Source organism: Sylvia atricapilla, chromosome 15, assembly GCF_009819655.1.
Source record: "Sylvia atricapilla isolate bSylAtr1 chromosome 15, bSylAtr1.pri, whole genome shotgun sequence".
Classification (NCBI taxonomy): domain Eukaryota; kingdom Metazoa; phylum Chordata; class Aves; order Passeriformes; family Sylviidae; genus Sylvia; species Sylvia atricapilla.
In genome coordinates, this window is record NC_089154.1 from 15,340,481 (window position 1) to 15,354,925 (window position 14,445).

The window sequence follows — 14,445 nt, forward strand, 5'->3', positions numbered from 1 at the left end:
TGGACAGAGGATGATGTCCCCTGTGTCACCAGGGCCTGTTCCCGGTGTCCCTGGTTCCCGGTGGGTCCCCAGGCGGCAGATGTGCACAGATGTGGGCCTCACAGGATGGGCACCGTTCACTGCAGCCAGAGACGGCAGCTCCTGGGACACAACACGGTGCTGGGGCTGGATACTGGGACAGCGCGGTACAGCGCAATATAGTGCGATACAACTCTGGATACAGCGCGATACAGCACGATACAACGCAATACAACACGATACAACACGATATAACACTGGATACAGCGCGATACAGCGCGATACAACACTGGATACAGCGCGATACAATGTGATACAGCACTGGATACAACACGATACAGCGTGATGCAGCACGATAGACTGCGATGCAGCACGATACAACACTGGATACAGCGCGATACAGCGCGATACAGCGCGATACAGCGCGATACAGCGCGATACAACACGATACAGCGCAATACAACACGATACAGCGCGATACAACACGATACAGCGCGATACAACACGATACAGCGCGATACAGCGCGATACAACACGATACAGCGCGATACAGCGCGATACAGCACGATACAATGCGATACAGCGCGATACAACACTGGATACAGCGCGATACAGCACGATACAGCACGATAGACTGCGATGCAGCACGATACAACACTGGATACAGCGCGATACAGCGCGATACAGCGCGATACAGCACGATACAGCGCGATACAGCACGATACAATGCGATACAGCGCGATACAGCGTGATACAACACTGGATACAGCGCGATACTGCACGATACAACACTGGATACAACACGATACAGCACGATACAGCGCGATGCAATGCAATACAATGCGATACATCGCGATACAACGCGATACAGCACGATACAGCACGGTACAACATGATACAGCGCGATACAGTGTGATACAACATTGGATACAACGCGATACAGCGTGATGCAGCGCTGGATACAACACGATACAACGCGATACAACGCGATACAGCGTGATACAGCGCGATACAACACGATACAACACGATACAGCACGATACAGCACGATACAGCACGATACAACACTAGATACAGCGCGATACAGGACGATACAGCACAATACAACACTAGATACAGCGCGATACGGCACAATACAACACGATACAACACTGGATACAGCGTGATACAACACTGGATACAACATGATCCAGCACGGTACTGCACAATACAACACGATACAGCGCGATACAACACTGGATACAGCACGATACAGCGCGATACAGCACGATACAGCACGATACGGTGCAATACAGCACGATACAATGCGATACAGCGCGATACAGCACGATACAGCACGATACCGTGCGATACAGCACGATACAATGCGATACAGCGCGATACAGCGTGATACAACACTGGATACAGCGCGATACAATGCGATACAGCACTGGATACAACACGATACAGCGCGATACAGCACGATACAACACTGGATACAGCGCGATACAGCACGATACAGCACGATAGACTGCGATGCAGCACGATACAACACTGGATACAGCGCGATACAACACGATACAGCGCGATACAGCACAATACAACACTAGATACAGCGCGATACAACACTAGATACAGCGCGATACAACACTGGATACAACATGATCCAGCGCGATACGGCACAATACAACACGATACAGCGCGATACAACACGATACAGCGTGATACAGCACTGGATACAACATGATACAGCACGATACAACGCGATACAGCACGATATAGCACGATACAGCGCGATACAGCACGATACAATGTGATACAGCGCGATACAGCATGATGCAACGCGATACAACACGATACAACACTGGATACAGCGCGATACAGCGCCATACTGCACGATACAACACTGGATACAACATGATACAGCACGATACAACGCAATACAATGCGATACATCGCGATACAACGCGATACAGCACGATACAGCACGGTACAACGTGATACAGCGCGATACAGTGTGATACAACATTGGATACAACGCGATACAGCGTGATGCAGCGCTGGATACAACACGATACAACGCGATACAACACACACAACAACCTTACACACCTGGGTTAGAGCTGTTACCCCACACCTGTAACACCCGCAGTGCCCCAGGTGTATCCATCCTTACACACCTGGGCTGGGGCTGTTACCCCACACCTGTAACACCCGCAGTGCCCTGGGCTGATTTCTGGCAGTGCCCTCCTCTCTGTACTTTGTGCATCCTCCGTGAGGTTTTCGGCAGAGATTTTCCTCCTTTCCTGCCCTTGCAGATATCACTCTGCTGAGGCGTTTTGCCGTGTTGGTGAACACGCGGCGTTACGATTGTCAGGTGTCACTGTGATGTTGGGATGGTTGGCACAGTAAAGTCGCTAACGAGGAATGGATGTTCTGACAGGTGCACGCAGCGATGTGAGCTGTCACTGTGCTGTCACTGTGCTGTCTCTGCAGATGGAACTGTGCCCCAGCAATCCGGGGATTCTCAGAGCAGTTCCTTTCTGAGGAGTTGCGGCGCGCTGCAGCAGTAGGATGTGCAGCGGGGTTGCTGTGGGTTATTAAATGTGATTGTAAAGAGAACTCTGTAGTGTGTAAAAGACTAAAGCCTGTTTGGGGTTTAAACACAGGTTTGGGGTACAAAGACAGAGATTGAATTTTCCCATTGGTTCCGTGAGAGAAAGCACCGCTGAAAGTGTGATGTCACTGACGCCTCGTCCCTGAGACTGACACTTCGCCTTTCACCCAGTGCGTGGTGGGAGTTGATGAGGGATGCAAAATGAGGAATAAAATCCAGAGAGCCACTGTTTAGAAAGCCAAAAGTAGTAATCCCATCCTGGAATCATCCGTCCACGGCCTGTTTAATTCGAATTAAGTGGCACTAATGCCACCGTTACATTCCCTCACAGCACGTCTTGGGCTAGCGCTGGTGTGATGGAAGACAGCTTACCAAAACCTCTGATAAAATTCACACAGTAGCTATTTGTAGGTGCAAAATTTAAAATTCTCTTCTTTTTTTGATGCTCTAACAGAACGATGTTCACTGAGACAATGGGGTGTGTTGTGATTTGATGTTTCTGTGTGAGCAGTGAGTAGCTGACTTTGATGTTTCTGTGTGAGCAGTGAGTAAGGTGACTTTGATGTTTCTGTGTGAGCAGTGAGTAGCTGACTTTGATGTTTCTGTGTGAGCAGTGAGTAGCTGACTTTGATGTTTCTGTGTGAGCAGTGAGTAGGTGACTTGGTGCTCTGCTCTCCGTCTGTAGCTGAGGATGTGCTGGGAAATGATCCCTGTGTTCAGGGAGCCCTTGGTTCTGACACAGCCGTGAGTGTGGAGTTCCGGGAATGTGACACTGTTAAATGCAGTGAAATTACAAATAGCTGTTTATCTTAGAGCCCCAGAGCTGCTCTGTGGCTGAAGCCGGGCGCTCTGCACTCTGGTGTTTGGCTCAAACGTCGTCAGTGCGTTCACTGGAGCACAGAACAAGGGTTTGATCTCCAAAGGGATTTTCCAAGTAAAGGAGGAGGGCAGTTTCCTAGAAAACTTTCTGATATCTTTTCCTAATGCGTATATTCTTCATGATCTTCGCCAATAAAATGCCAAGTATTTGAACTTAGGGTGCATCATTTTTAGGATCAGAAATCTTTATTTTGCTCTGGCTTTTAACCCCATCATCTTTTGTCACGTTGTGAAAGCTGCTCGTTTGTGTGGCTCTGAATGAATTCCAGGAGCAGCAGCACCCAGAGCGCCCTGCTGGGGCCATCCCAGGCCGTTTTCAGGAAGGCAGAACTGCTGACAGGGTGGCTGAGGAAGGTGGCAGAACCCACAATAACCCTCTGGCTTTTGCAATTTTTATTTTATGACTGTAACCACTGGTGCTGCAGAAGAACTTTCTGTGAAGATTCCAACCAGCATCTGGCACATCCCCAAATCCAGTCGTCATCTGCAGTAGTCACCTGTGTGCAAGTGTTAAAATTCCAGCCTCACCCAAACCCAGAGGAGACGTGGAGGCTTTTCATTTCTGTCTGCTTCACTCAAAGGCTCCTCGGGATGCTGGTGAAAAAAAGATCTGAATTAATCTATTTCTTTTAGTGCTGCTCACATTAATAGGCTTTGCTCTTCATGCTTGTTGTATTGTAATTCTGATTTAACAACATTTATCACTAGAAGATCACTGCAGGGCCTTTAATGATTACAGTTGTTTGAGCTGATAGTCTGAGACTATTAAATCAGGTCCAATTACTTCCCATTTATTTGCGTTGTTTTTTTTTCCCCTCCAAGTAACAAAACGTAATCCTGGAGTTCATTATTATTCTTTGCATTGTATTCATCTAAATAGATTTTCTACCTAATTAAGGCTGAATACGTTTGTGCTAAACTGACCGTCTTTTACAAGGATGTTTTCATTTGTGTGTGAGGGCGTCTTTGGTTTCTGCCATCCATATTCTGATTATTTCTGTAGCTGCCAGGGATGTATTGTGAGCCTCAGCAGCTCACCCTGGGCTGCTCAGGATTGTTTGGGTTGGAGTTGGAATGAATTTAGCTGGAATCTAGTTAATAACGAGTCACCAGGAAGCAATTCCACGTGTTTACTACTGCTCTGAAGGATGTAAAATCTATATATGTAAAATCTATCCTGAATTCTGGATGGAAGAAGTAGAGCTGAGAGCTGAGGAATTCAGCTGAGATTAACCAGGTTATTTTTTGTGGGTTAGGTCATTGAGAGGGGAAGGTGAAAATGAGAAGTTTGGCTGGTGATGGGTGTTCAGTGTGGTTATCATGCGCATAGTTTAAACGTGGAAACGATGGAGCTTTACCCCTGATCTTAACTCTGTTATTTATTTACATCCCAGCTCCTTGGGGCACTTTGGTCAGTTAATGAAGCAGGGCAATTTGGTGAGAGATAAAACCCAGAACATCTCCCATTTTCCCTTCAGTGTGGGAATCAGGACAAACAGCCATGTAGATTTTTGAGTTTTTGGCCTCAAAAAGGGAGTGCTGTGGCATTTATTGGTGTCTGCTGCTGCTCTTGTGGCTTTTCAGTGAGCAGTGTTCAGGGATCACAGGGGAGAGGCGTTATTATAAAAAGTCACTGCAATACTTCCCCTTGAAAGAAGACTGACTTTCTTGTCGTGTCTGGAGCCTTTGTTGTGAGATCCATGTTCTCTGGGGGAGAAGCTGCAGGAAAATAAAGCTCCAGGCTTTTCCTGAGCTCCCTCAGGAGCTGCCTTGCACAGCGGAGGTGGGGATGTTAAAATGTGTGTGCACAGCCCAAAATCCCTGCTGCAGCTCTGTCCCCAACCCTGCCACCGCTCCTGGTGGGGACACTGCGAGGGGCTCGGCCAAGGCAGGGCTTGTGCCTGGGTCTGGAGTCTTCCCTGAGCTTCAGTGGCGCTTGAAAAGGACCAAAATGTGCAAAGTGGGGGAGTTTCTGCCTGGAAATCAGGTTTTCTCCCAGGCTGAACAATACATTTGGCTGGTCTGTGCTGCCAAAGCCCAAACCTCCCTTAGAGGGTTCAGTTAGAGTGGTCAGTTTGGGTGTGTGCTTTCACAGCTCCCTCTAGCAGAGCTCCACACTCTTTAATAACCAGATAACATCTGAAATGACTCTTGACACAATATGGCTTTTTGTACAGTCACTGTGCTGAGCTGGAACAAACGTGAAAATCTGTTTGGTCTCTTGAGGGATGCAATATTATTTTGCTCCCTGATGTAAATCACTCTCAAAGTAAGTCACATGTTAGCAAAAACCCAGAAAAGCTCCTTGGAGGAAAGCAGCCAAGTTTTTTAAGCTGTTTTCATTCAATTTCAAACCGGAACATCTTCCCTTAATGCATGCATGCAAAAAGGAATAAAAGCAACTTCTGTTAATGATGTTTTTACAACGTGATTTCTGTTGGTTTGGATCACCCTGCTGAAATGGGTGTTCGGGAAAAATAAAAATAGATGGCCACATTTTCGGAAAGGAAGGGAAAACCAATCCTCCAAAGAATCCCTTAGCGGTGCAGATGTTCCGTGAGGGGTCCCCTGTGCCCTTTGTGGTGCTCCATTGTTCCTCTGCATTTTGGGATGCCCGGGGCTGTAGTGTTGGGCTGGCTGTGCCTGGTCTGTTGGAAACGAACCTAAAGGACTCAGACTTTTTCCAGTATCAGAATCCCCCTTTTTACCCAAATTCTTGCTTTGTCTCGTTTTCCTTTCACAAAACAAAAAGCCCCGTGTTTGAAGCAATTACACCTTTCATCTTTGCCAGCCTGCCAAGTCAATAAACCCATTTTCACCTTTTGCATCTCCCTCTCTAATGACAGCCGCAGAGTAACCTAATTCATTTTTCACAAAACGTTTTCTCCCAAGTCTGCAGCCACTGACAATTAAAGTACAATGTTCTTATTGCAGTAAAAGGGGAAAAATATACGGAAAACTAGAACTCTGTTAACATCTGCTGCCTTTGGCCTGGCTTTTGTTCAAACCTGCCAGAAGAACTCCTTTTCAGTTAAAGTTGCGGGTTTGTCGTTGTTTTGCAGTGGGATCTCTGCTCTGCAGCCCTGTGGCTGCACGAGGGCCTCGGGCAGAGAGATGCAGGTTTACAGACTGAGAGAGGTCAGTGTGGTGGCACAGGGGACACTGGGGTGGCCACGGCGTCAAGGTTGTGGCTCTGGATGCGCAAGGTTTTGATTTCGAGTAAGAAACAGCCCATAAATGCGTAAATAATTAACAAGCACTACAAAATCATACGTCACAGATGTGATTAATATCGAACAGAAAGTTGTTTTAATTATCATTTCATAGTTCTGTTTAAATCCTTCTGGGTCACAGGACAGATAAAAAATATTTCTCTCCAAACTCTAAGTATTTTATTTGCTTGAAAAATGTTTAGATTTTGGCTTGTGAGTTGTTGTCTGGTGTTGGGTTTGTTTAATCTCCTTTGCATCAGTTTGTGTCCGACAGCTCAAGCCGGTTGCAAACCAGGCGTTTTCATGGAGACAGACTGACTTTATCCACTCACTGAACAACTTTTTCTGGTGAATGGAGGGTTCAAACATTTCCCATTGCCGAGGTCTGAGGGGCACTGAGCCCCTGCATGGCCTGGGATAAGTCATTATCTCCTTTCCCCGCAGCCCCTGACTGTTCAGTAGCTCCAGAAGAGCTGTGAGAAACAATTCTTACAATTCTTAGCTGCTGCTGCTGAAATGTTTTGCATACAGAACGCGGTTGGTGGGTGCTGGAAGATGTCAGTCGTGGTTAGTGGTGTGTCATTTCCCAGGCTGGTTTTTTCGGTCAGGTGTGCCACAGGTGGGAAGGAGACAGGGCACACTCGGAACCTGCACCGGCGTTTTCACGTTTCCAGCTGCTTTAATAACCCATTTTGTCTGCTACTGCTCACTTTTGCAAACAGAGGTGTTTCTGTGTCTGCAGGTTTAGAAGCTGTGTCCCCCTCGAGTTTCCACAGGTGGAGCAAAGGCAGCTCAGCCTCACCCACCCTGAGGCAAAGAAATATTCTACATGGACTTTTCCTTTATCTGATAGAGTTTGAGTGTTGCTAATTATGGGCTGTGTGTTGATGGAAGAGCACTGAGAGGAGGAACGTGATGGTTGAGGGCTGACACTGAGCCTGACTCTGACCTTCCCAGGGAGGCTTCAAACCTGTAGGGACTCAAACAACAACAACGAACCAAAACAACCCAAAAAACCCCCCCAAAAACAGCACCAACAAAAGAACAAACAGGCGAAATGGAGAGGGTTTTGTTTTGTAGCAGAGTTCCTTCACCCAGAGAAAGCCCAGGCTGTAGTCAGCTGGCGCTTTCTGCACTCAGGGAGGCTCAGAGTGTCATTGTCAATCCCAAGGGGTGAAGGACAGCGAGCAGGAAACCTGCTTTTGCTGCCTGGAGCCCCGTGTCTGTTTTCTCATGGATATTTAATGGTGTCAGGGTGAGGTGTGTGGTTAATCACTGCTCACAGAGCCGTGTAAAAGCTCCCTGCTCCACCTGAGACAGGCCTTGGACTGTGGCCCAGGGAGGAAGAGATGCCGGGTGCCTTGGGCACTGCAGCAAACCCCAACACGGGGATTTCTGCAGGGTGTTGGATTGGGACTGATGTGTGTTTTCATGTAGAAAAGCCCGTGAGTGTTGCAGTGAGCTGAGTGTGGTTTTTGTCCCCATTTGTAGGATGGCTATTTCTCCCACCGGCCCAAGGAGAAGGTGCGGACGGACAGCAACAACGAGAACTCGGTCCCCAAGGACTTCGAAACTGTTGATAACAGTAACTTTGCTGCCAGGACTCAGAGGCAAAAACACCAGTCTGAGCTGGTGAAAAAGCCCCTCAGCAAACAAAAGGAGCACTTGAGGAAGAAGCTGGAAGAGGGAAAGATGAAGGAGACCTTGGTGCTGGCGAAGAGCTCCAACGAGGTGGTGCACTTCAGCGACCCGCTGGGGAAAAACAGCAGCAGCCACAATCTGAAGGAGGTGGACAGGTTCCCCACGGAGCATCTCATACAAAAACTGGAGCTCAGCTCGCCGCAGGTGAAGTACGAGCAGCCCCCCAGGTGTGAGGTGACGGGCAAGGAGGCCATCTCGGCCATGTCCCGCGCCAAGTCCCCGCGCTGTCGCCAGGAGATCGCCGACGCCTACTGCCAGCACAAGCTGGGCAAGCTGATGCCGGAGCAGGTGACACGCTTCTGCGCCCTGGAGGGTAAGCTGGGACGCGGGGAGGTGACACGCTCTCTTGGGGCATGAGTTCTGTGTGGTTGGAGTGGCCCTCTGGGGACAAAAGCGGCTTTATTGCAGGGACGTGCCGTGGGGCCACTCCGGGGAAACAAAGGAGGCTTTAAGGATGTGTTTAACTGGGAACTGTGCGGGGGTCTCAAGGTCCGTGGTGGAGTCCTGTCGAATTCACTTCCACCAGATTGTCACTGCACGATGTGGTGTAGATATTCTGCTGCTGCTCCTGTTTGTTGTGGTTATTAACTTTCAGAGATGCACAGTCAGACTCTTGTTACGCCTTTTGGTCATTGTGAGTGTTGGAGCTTTCTGCTGACCAGAACACGAGTGGCATTGCTGTTATGGCCATATGGCTGTTCTTCTGTCACAGTGGAGCCCTAAGCGTTTTGATAACCCCAGGTGATTATCAGAAGTACATTTAAAAAAAATTCCGAAAGCACAGGGAAAATCCAATCTTGTGGCCGACTTCTATTTTTAATGTTCTCGAATCAGCAAAAGTTATTTTCAGACTCACTGCTGGAGAGTCAGTTAGCTGTGCTGGCCTAAGCCAAGCTTAGATTTGTTGCTCTGGTTTCTCCATCCCTCAGATCATGAGTTAGGTCTCAGCTGGCAGTTTGCATGTCTGAGCTGGCCTTTTTCTGCTTTTCCAGAAGTGCTTCACGTGGCACCGTTCACCCAGCTGTAATTCTCCATAAAGTGCCTTTAAAAGCAAACAGCACTGATCAGAGTGGCTATTGATCAGGAGCAGCGTTACTCACAGCAGCAGCTGTTTGTCCCCCCTGTGACTGGCCCTTCCAGCACAGAGGGATGTGCCATGGCCTTGTCCAAGCTGGCAGCGCAGAGGGGATTTGGGAACGAGAGAGCAGCTCTTGCTTTGAGAATGTAGAATAAACGTGGGGGTCCGTGGGATCCAGGGGAGTTTCAGCTCCTTTCTTTGGGAACGTCCTCTAAGGTTTGTTCACTGCACCAGCACAGAGCAGTGCTCCCTGCAGGGGATTTCAGTGTGGTGGAGAGAAGGGTGCTGTTACAGAGATTGGGAGGTTTAATTCCCTGTGCTGGCAGTAAAACAGAGGAGCTGCCCAGAGAATGTATCCAAAAAACCACATCTTCCTGTAACAGGATTTTTAGGCTTTGAATTTGGATGGTGCATCTTACCAGGATGAGTGGCCTGAGCACCCCCGTGTCCCACCCCAGCGTGGGAACCAAAACTGCTTTGTTTTGGTCCTTTACCATGTCTCTTTTGGTGGGTTTTTCTCCCTTTTTTGTCACGGTAATTCCCCAAATCGTTAAGCTGGGTGGGCAGACGCTGGAGGGGAAGAATTAATGGGGCAGGCAGAGGATTTGGGGTTCAGTGGGAGAGGGGAAGAGGCACAGTAAAGGCAGCACAAGCTGAAGGGAAGGCAAGAGAGCAGCAGACAGCAAAAGCAGACCTCAGCAGCAGGATGAGCCTCAGTGATCCCCCTGGGCATTCCACTGGTGGGACTCGCTGTGATAAACTTCTCCTCGCTCCAGAGAAAGCTGGGGAGGTCAGCTCCTCTGCAGACCCTACACTTTTGGGGTCAGGAAGGCGTCTCAGGACTGGGATCAGCGCTGTCTGTGTGGTAAATGTGCCCCGTGTACAGATGATGTCCTGGGCACAGCTGGAGGGTGACTGTCACCGGTGTGGGCACACCCTGCACACGCCCGTGGGGTCCTGTCCTGCCTGCAGTCTGTCTCCCAGGGGTGACTCTCCAGGAGTTTTCAACAACTGCCACACTTAAAAACCAGGATTCTCAAGGAATATTTACTGCTCCTTTTCTAAACACAGGGTTTATTTATCTCTTGCACCCTGCAGTCAGGATAATGGTGTGGTCTTGGAGCCAAGGACAGGGTCACATTTTACACTTCAAACATAGATGAACATGGCACATTGGTGTAAATGCTTCCATTAAAGTGCCAGAGTAAAATTCTCAGGAAAACTGGGAACTACGAATATGACCTGAAAAATGATGAAAATGTCCAAATGTGATTAATTTAGGAAAAACTCATGTGGTATGAATATATATACCACATTAAAAAATAGGTGCAAAAAGATTGTGTCTAAAATTTTTTGGTTTGCTGAGCGAGAGTTTAATTTAGTTTTTTTTTTATTATTATTATTTTAAGTGGTGACATTTGTTTAAAAAGAATACTTGAGAGACGTGTTAGCCCAGCCAGAGGGATACAGGGGAAAATGTTGACTTTTCTTTGCCTCAAGGTTCTTCCCTCCTGCCCATGCTGCCAGCTGAAGTTTTAACCACTTCACGTGCCAGATTTCCCTGGCACAGAGTCTGGAGCTCCTGTGTCCTGCAGGAGGCTGCTCTGGAGCAGGTTTGGGAGCTTTGCTTGGGGCACTGGTGATGCAGCAGCATATGCAATGGGACACGAGCTGGTAACACAGGAGGCACCAATGCATCAAAAGATCAGGTCACCAAACCTGTGGGAGAGATCCAGACCTTGGAGTCACGTCCCAAAAGTCTGAGTACAGAATTTGAGTACAGAACTGTCAAGACAGACGGGGGGAGCCCAAAACTGAACGTGCCCAGTGCCTTCTGAAAAGCCTTGTCTGTATATAATTTGGTATAATTTTATTGCCCTGTAAAGAAATACTGTCTGAATTTCAGTGTGTTGGGGTGCCGTATCTCTCCTCCCACTGGAGAACACAAATACTGCTCTTCTTCACTCACAGAACAACTCCATCCCTCGTCAAGGTGACTGGATCCACTCTTGGTCCTTGCGAGGAGCTGAGCTTGGTCCCAGGAGGTGTTTGTGGAGTGCTGACATCAGCCTTTGGGGCTGATGGACGCCCCAGTGGCAGGATTGCTGGTAGGGAGGTTTGGGTAGAGCCCTCGGCACTTCGTGTACCAAAAAAGTGCTGTGGTGGTTTTACAGCAGCAGCCAGACACCTGGGGCTGTACTCAGCACGTGAGTGTTGTTCCCGTCGCTTTGCTTTGCACAAAGGTTTCCTGCTCTGTTTTCAGCAAAACTGTGAAGTGTGAATATTTCTGCGCTGGAGCAGCACATCCATCCGTTTTCCCAAGAGATGAGCGTGTTCCCAGTGCTGTGGTTCCCACTGAGGTGCCACCCAGCCTTTAATCCCCTTGGATCTTGTCTCAGCGGATGCAAAGCGTGACGCTGCTGAGTGCAGCCGTCAGTCCTGGGCAGGGCTGCATCCAGCTGGGCTGTCAGAAACCGTAACTGGTACATCCCCTTCAGTGTTGTCACCCACAGCAGCGTACAGGCCGCTTCTTTTTAAAGGGTTTTATTGTTCCCGAAGGCAACGGGCGGAGGAGGTTGGTCACAGCATCTTCAGTGGTAACAGAAAGGAGTGCTGAGATCAAGAGGATGCTGTCCCCTGTGACGTGCAGGTGTCGTCCCTGCGAGGGCTGCAGTCCCTCGAGGGCACTGCTGCTGGGGCAGGGGAGCAGCACCTGGCACCTCCCCACTGCCCTGAGCTGCAGAGCACCTGAGCTGCCTTTTCCCCCTGCGCTGGCCGTAAAAACACAGCACAAACGTGGCCCAGGAGATGGGAGTCAGGGGCTTCAGGTGCAGCCCAGTCCTGGCTGAGAGCAGGGCAGGGGCACCTTCAGCTCCCCCTCACTCACAAGGGAAAGTTTGGCCTTTTTCCAGGTGTGTTCTGGGGAAAATGCCTTCAGCAGGAACGGGAAGTGTAGGTTCAGCACAAGGTTTAGATGAGGAAATGGCAAATCCAGCCTGGGCAGGTTGAGATCCCCACTGACCTGCTGTGGGGAGTTCCTTTGGCACAGGAGACAGAGATCAGCAGCCTGGGGACTGGGGCAGATGTTTCCTTGCTGGGACCAGCTCTGGCCAGTCCTGTGGAGGCCAGATACAGCTTCTCCTGGTGTGCCAGACTCTCCTCTGCTCACCAGAGCTGCTGGGGGAGGTCACCCAGCTGCCTCTCTTCTTTGTCCATCATGGTGCAGAGGCACTGGGAGGGGGCAGAAGCTGAAATGGGAATTCCTGTCTCTAGAATACCCCTCCCTGTGTATCCAGATAAAATCCCTCTGGACAAAGCTCCGGGGACCTGATCTGTGACAGAATCCCTGTGTATCCAGATAAATCCCTCTGGACAAAGCTCAGGGGACCTGATCTGTGACAGAATCCCTGTGTATCCAGATAAAATCCCTCTGGACAAAGCCCCAGGGACCTGATCTGTGACAGAATCCCTGTGTATCCAGATAAAATCCCCCTGGACAAAGCTCCAGGGACCTGATCTGTGACAGAATCCCTGTGTATCCAGATAAATCCCTCTGGACAAAGCTCCAGGGACCTGATCTGTGACAGAATCCCTGTGTATCCAGATAAATCCCCCTGGACAAAGCTCCAGGGACCTGATCTGTGACAGAATCCCTGTGTATCCAGATAAAATCCCTCTGGACAAAGCTCCAGGGACCTGGTCTGTGACAGAATCCCTGTGTATCCAGATAAAATCCCTCTGGACAAAGCTCCAGGGACCTGATCTGTGACAGAATCCCTGTGTATCCAGATAAATCCCTCTGGACAAAGCTCCATGGACCTGGTCTGTGACAGAATCCCTGTGTATCCAGATAAAATCCCTCTGGACAAAGCTCAGGGGACATGATCTGTGACAGAATCCCTGTGTATCCAGATAAAATCCCCCTGGACAAAGCTCAGGGGACCTGATCTGTGACAGAATCCCTGTGTATCCAGATAAAATCCCTCTGGACAAAGCTCAGGGGACCTGATCTGTGATCAAGTGATCCTGATTCAAGTGATCCTGATTTCTTTCCTGTGGGTGTGTCTATGTCTTTTTGTTTTAAGCTTTTAAATCAGACAGGTTTTCTGCTACCCTCATCCCTGTGGGGTAAACCCAGCTCACAGTAAAGTAGGGAAATAATCAAGATTTCGTCATTCCAAATAATTTTAAATAATAATAATAATTTTAAATAATACTGGAAGAGTGTTTTGCAGATCAGACTGCCTTCTCCCTGGTTGCTTATTGATAATGCTGCTTTGGCACACTGAGGCAAGTGCTTTCAGCCTCTTGGAGGCTGCTGGGAAGAAAATTTTCCATTTTCTTTTAGAAAATACGACCTGTTGGTTTTCAAACTGAGAGAAAAGAGCTCTGGAGCTCTCTTCCTGAGCAACACCCAGGTAACAGCAATCTGGATGTCCACAATGCTTTTACCTGCAGTCTTCAAGGCACTCAGGGAAAGAGGTGGGACTTGCAGGAAGGGAGAGGATCAGCCCAGGGTGCCAAATTCCTGCGGGCTGGAGCAGAGCTGTTCTTCAAGGCGAGGAAATGAGAGCATCCTCTACAGAATTCTGAAAGAACGGGAGCTGTGCTGAGGCCAGTCAAGGGTTTCATCTGCCCAAGATGCATGTGGATGCACACAGCGACGTGCAATTGGTGGTTTGTTTAGCTTCTAAGGCTTTGGCAGGGCATTTTTGGACTCGCTGGGTTTGATCTACAGGTCGTTGAAGCCCAGATCTGTCTTTTTCTGCTGGTTTCAGGGTTCCAGATGCCGTTGTGTGCTGCTGCTGCGTGTCAGTCTGTTCGTGTGACAATCACTGTGGGGAGCTGTACACGGTGTGAGGAGCATGTGAGAGCCACTGCACATGCAGCCCAGACAGCATTTCTTAATTTGCTGCACCACAGATGACTCTGGTTGCAGTAAATTTACTGTGAGCAGACTA

At 49.0% G+C, this 14,445-nt stretch overlaps 1 protein-coding gene across 1 annotated transcript in view; it reads left to right on the top strand.

The window, feature by feature from the left end:
• XYLT1 (xylosyltransferase 1) overlaps nt 1-14,445 on the top strand; it is a 152,197-nt gene that overhangs the window by 61,768 nt on the left and 75,984 nt on the right. The window contains exon 2 of the mRNA XM_066330325.1: nt 8,197-8,719. Within this exon, the coding sequence (XP_066186422.1) occupies nt 8,197-8,719 (523 nt within the window). The remainder of the gene's footprint in view (nt 1-8,196; nt 8,720-14,445) is intronic.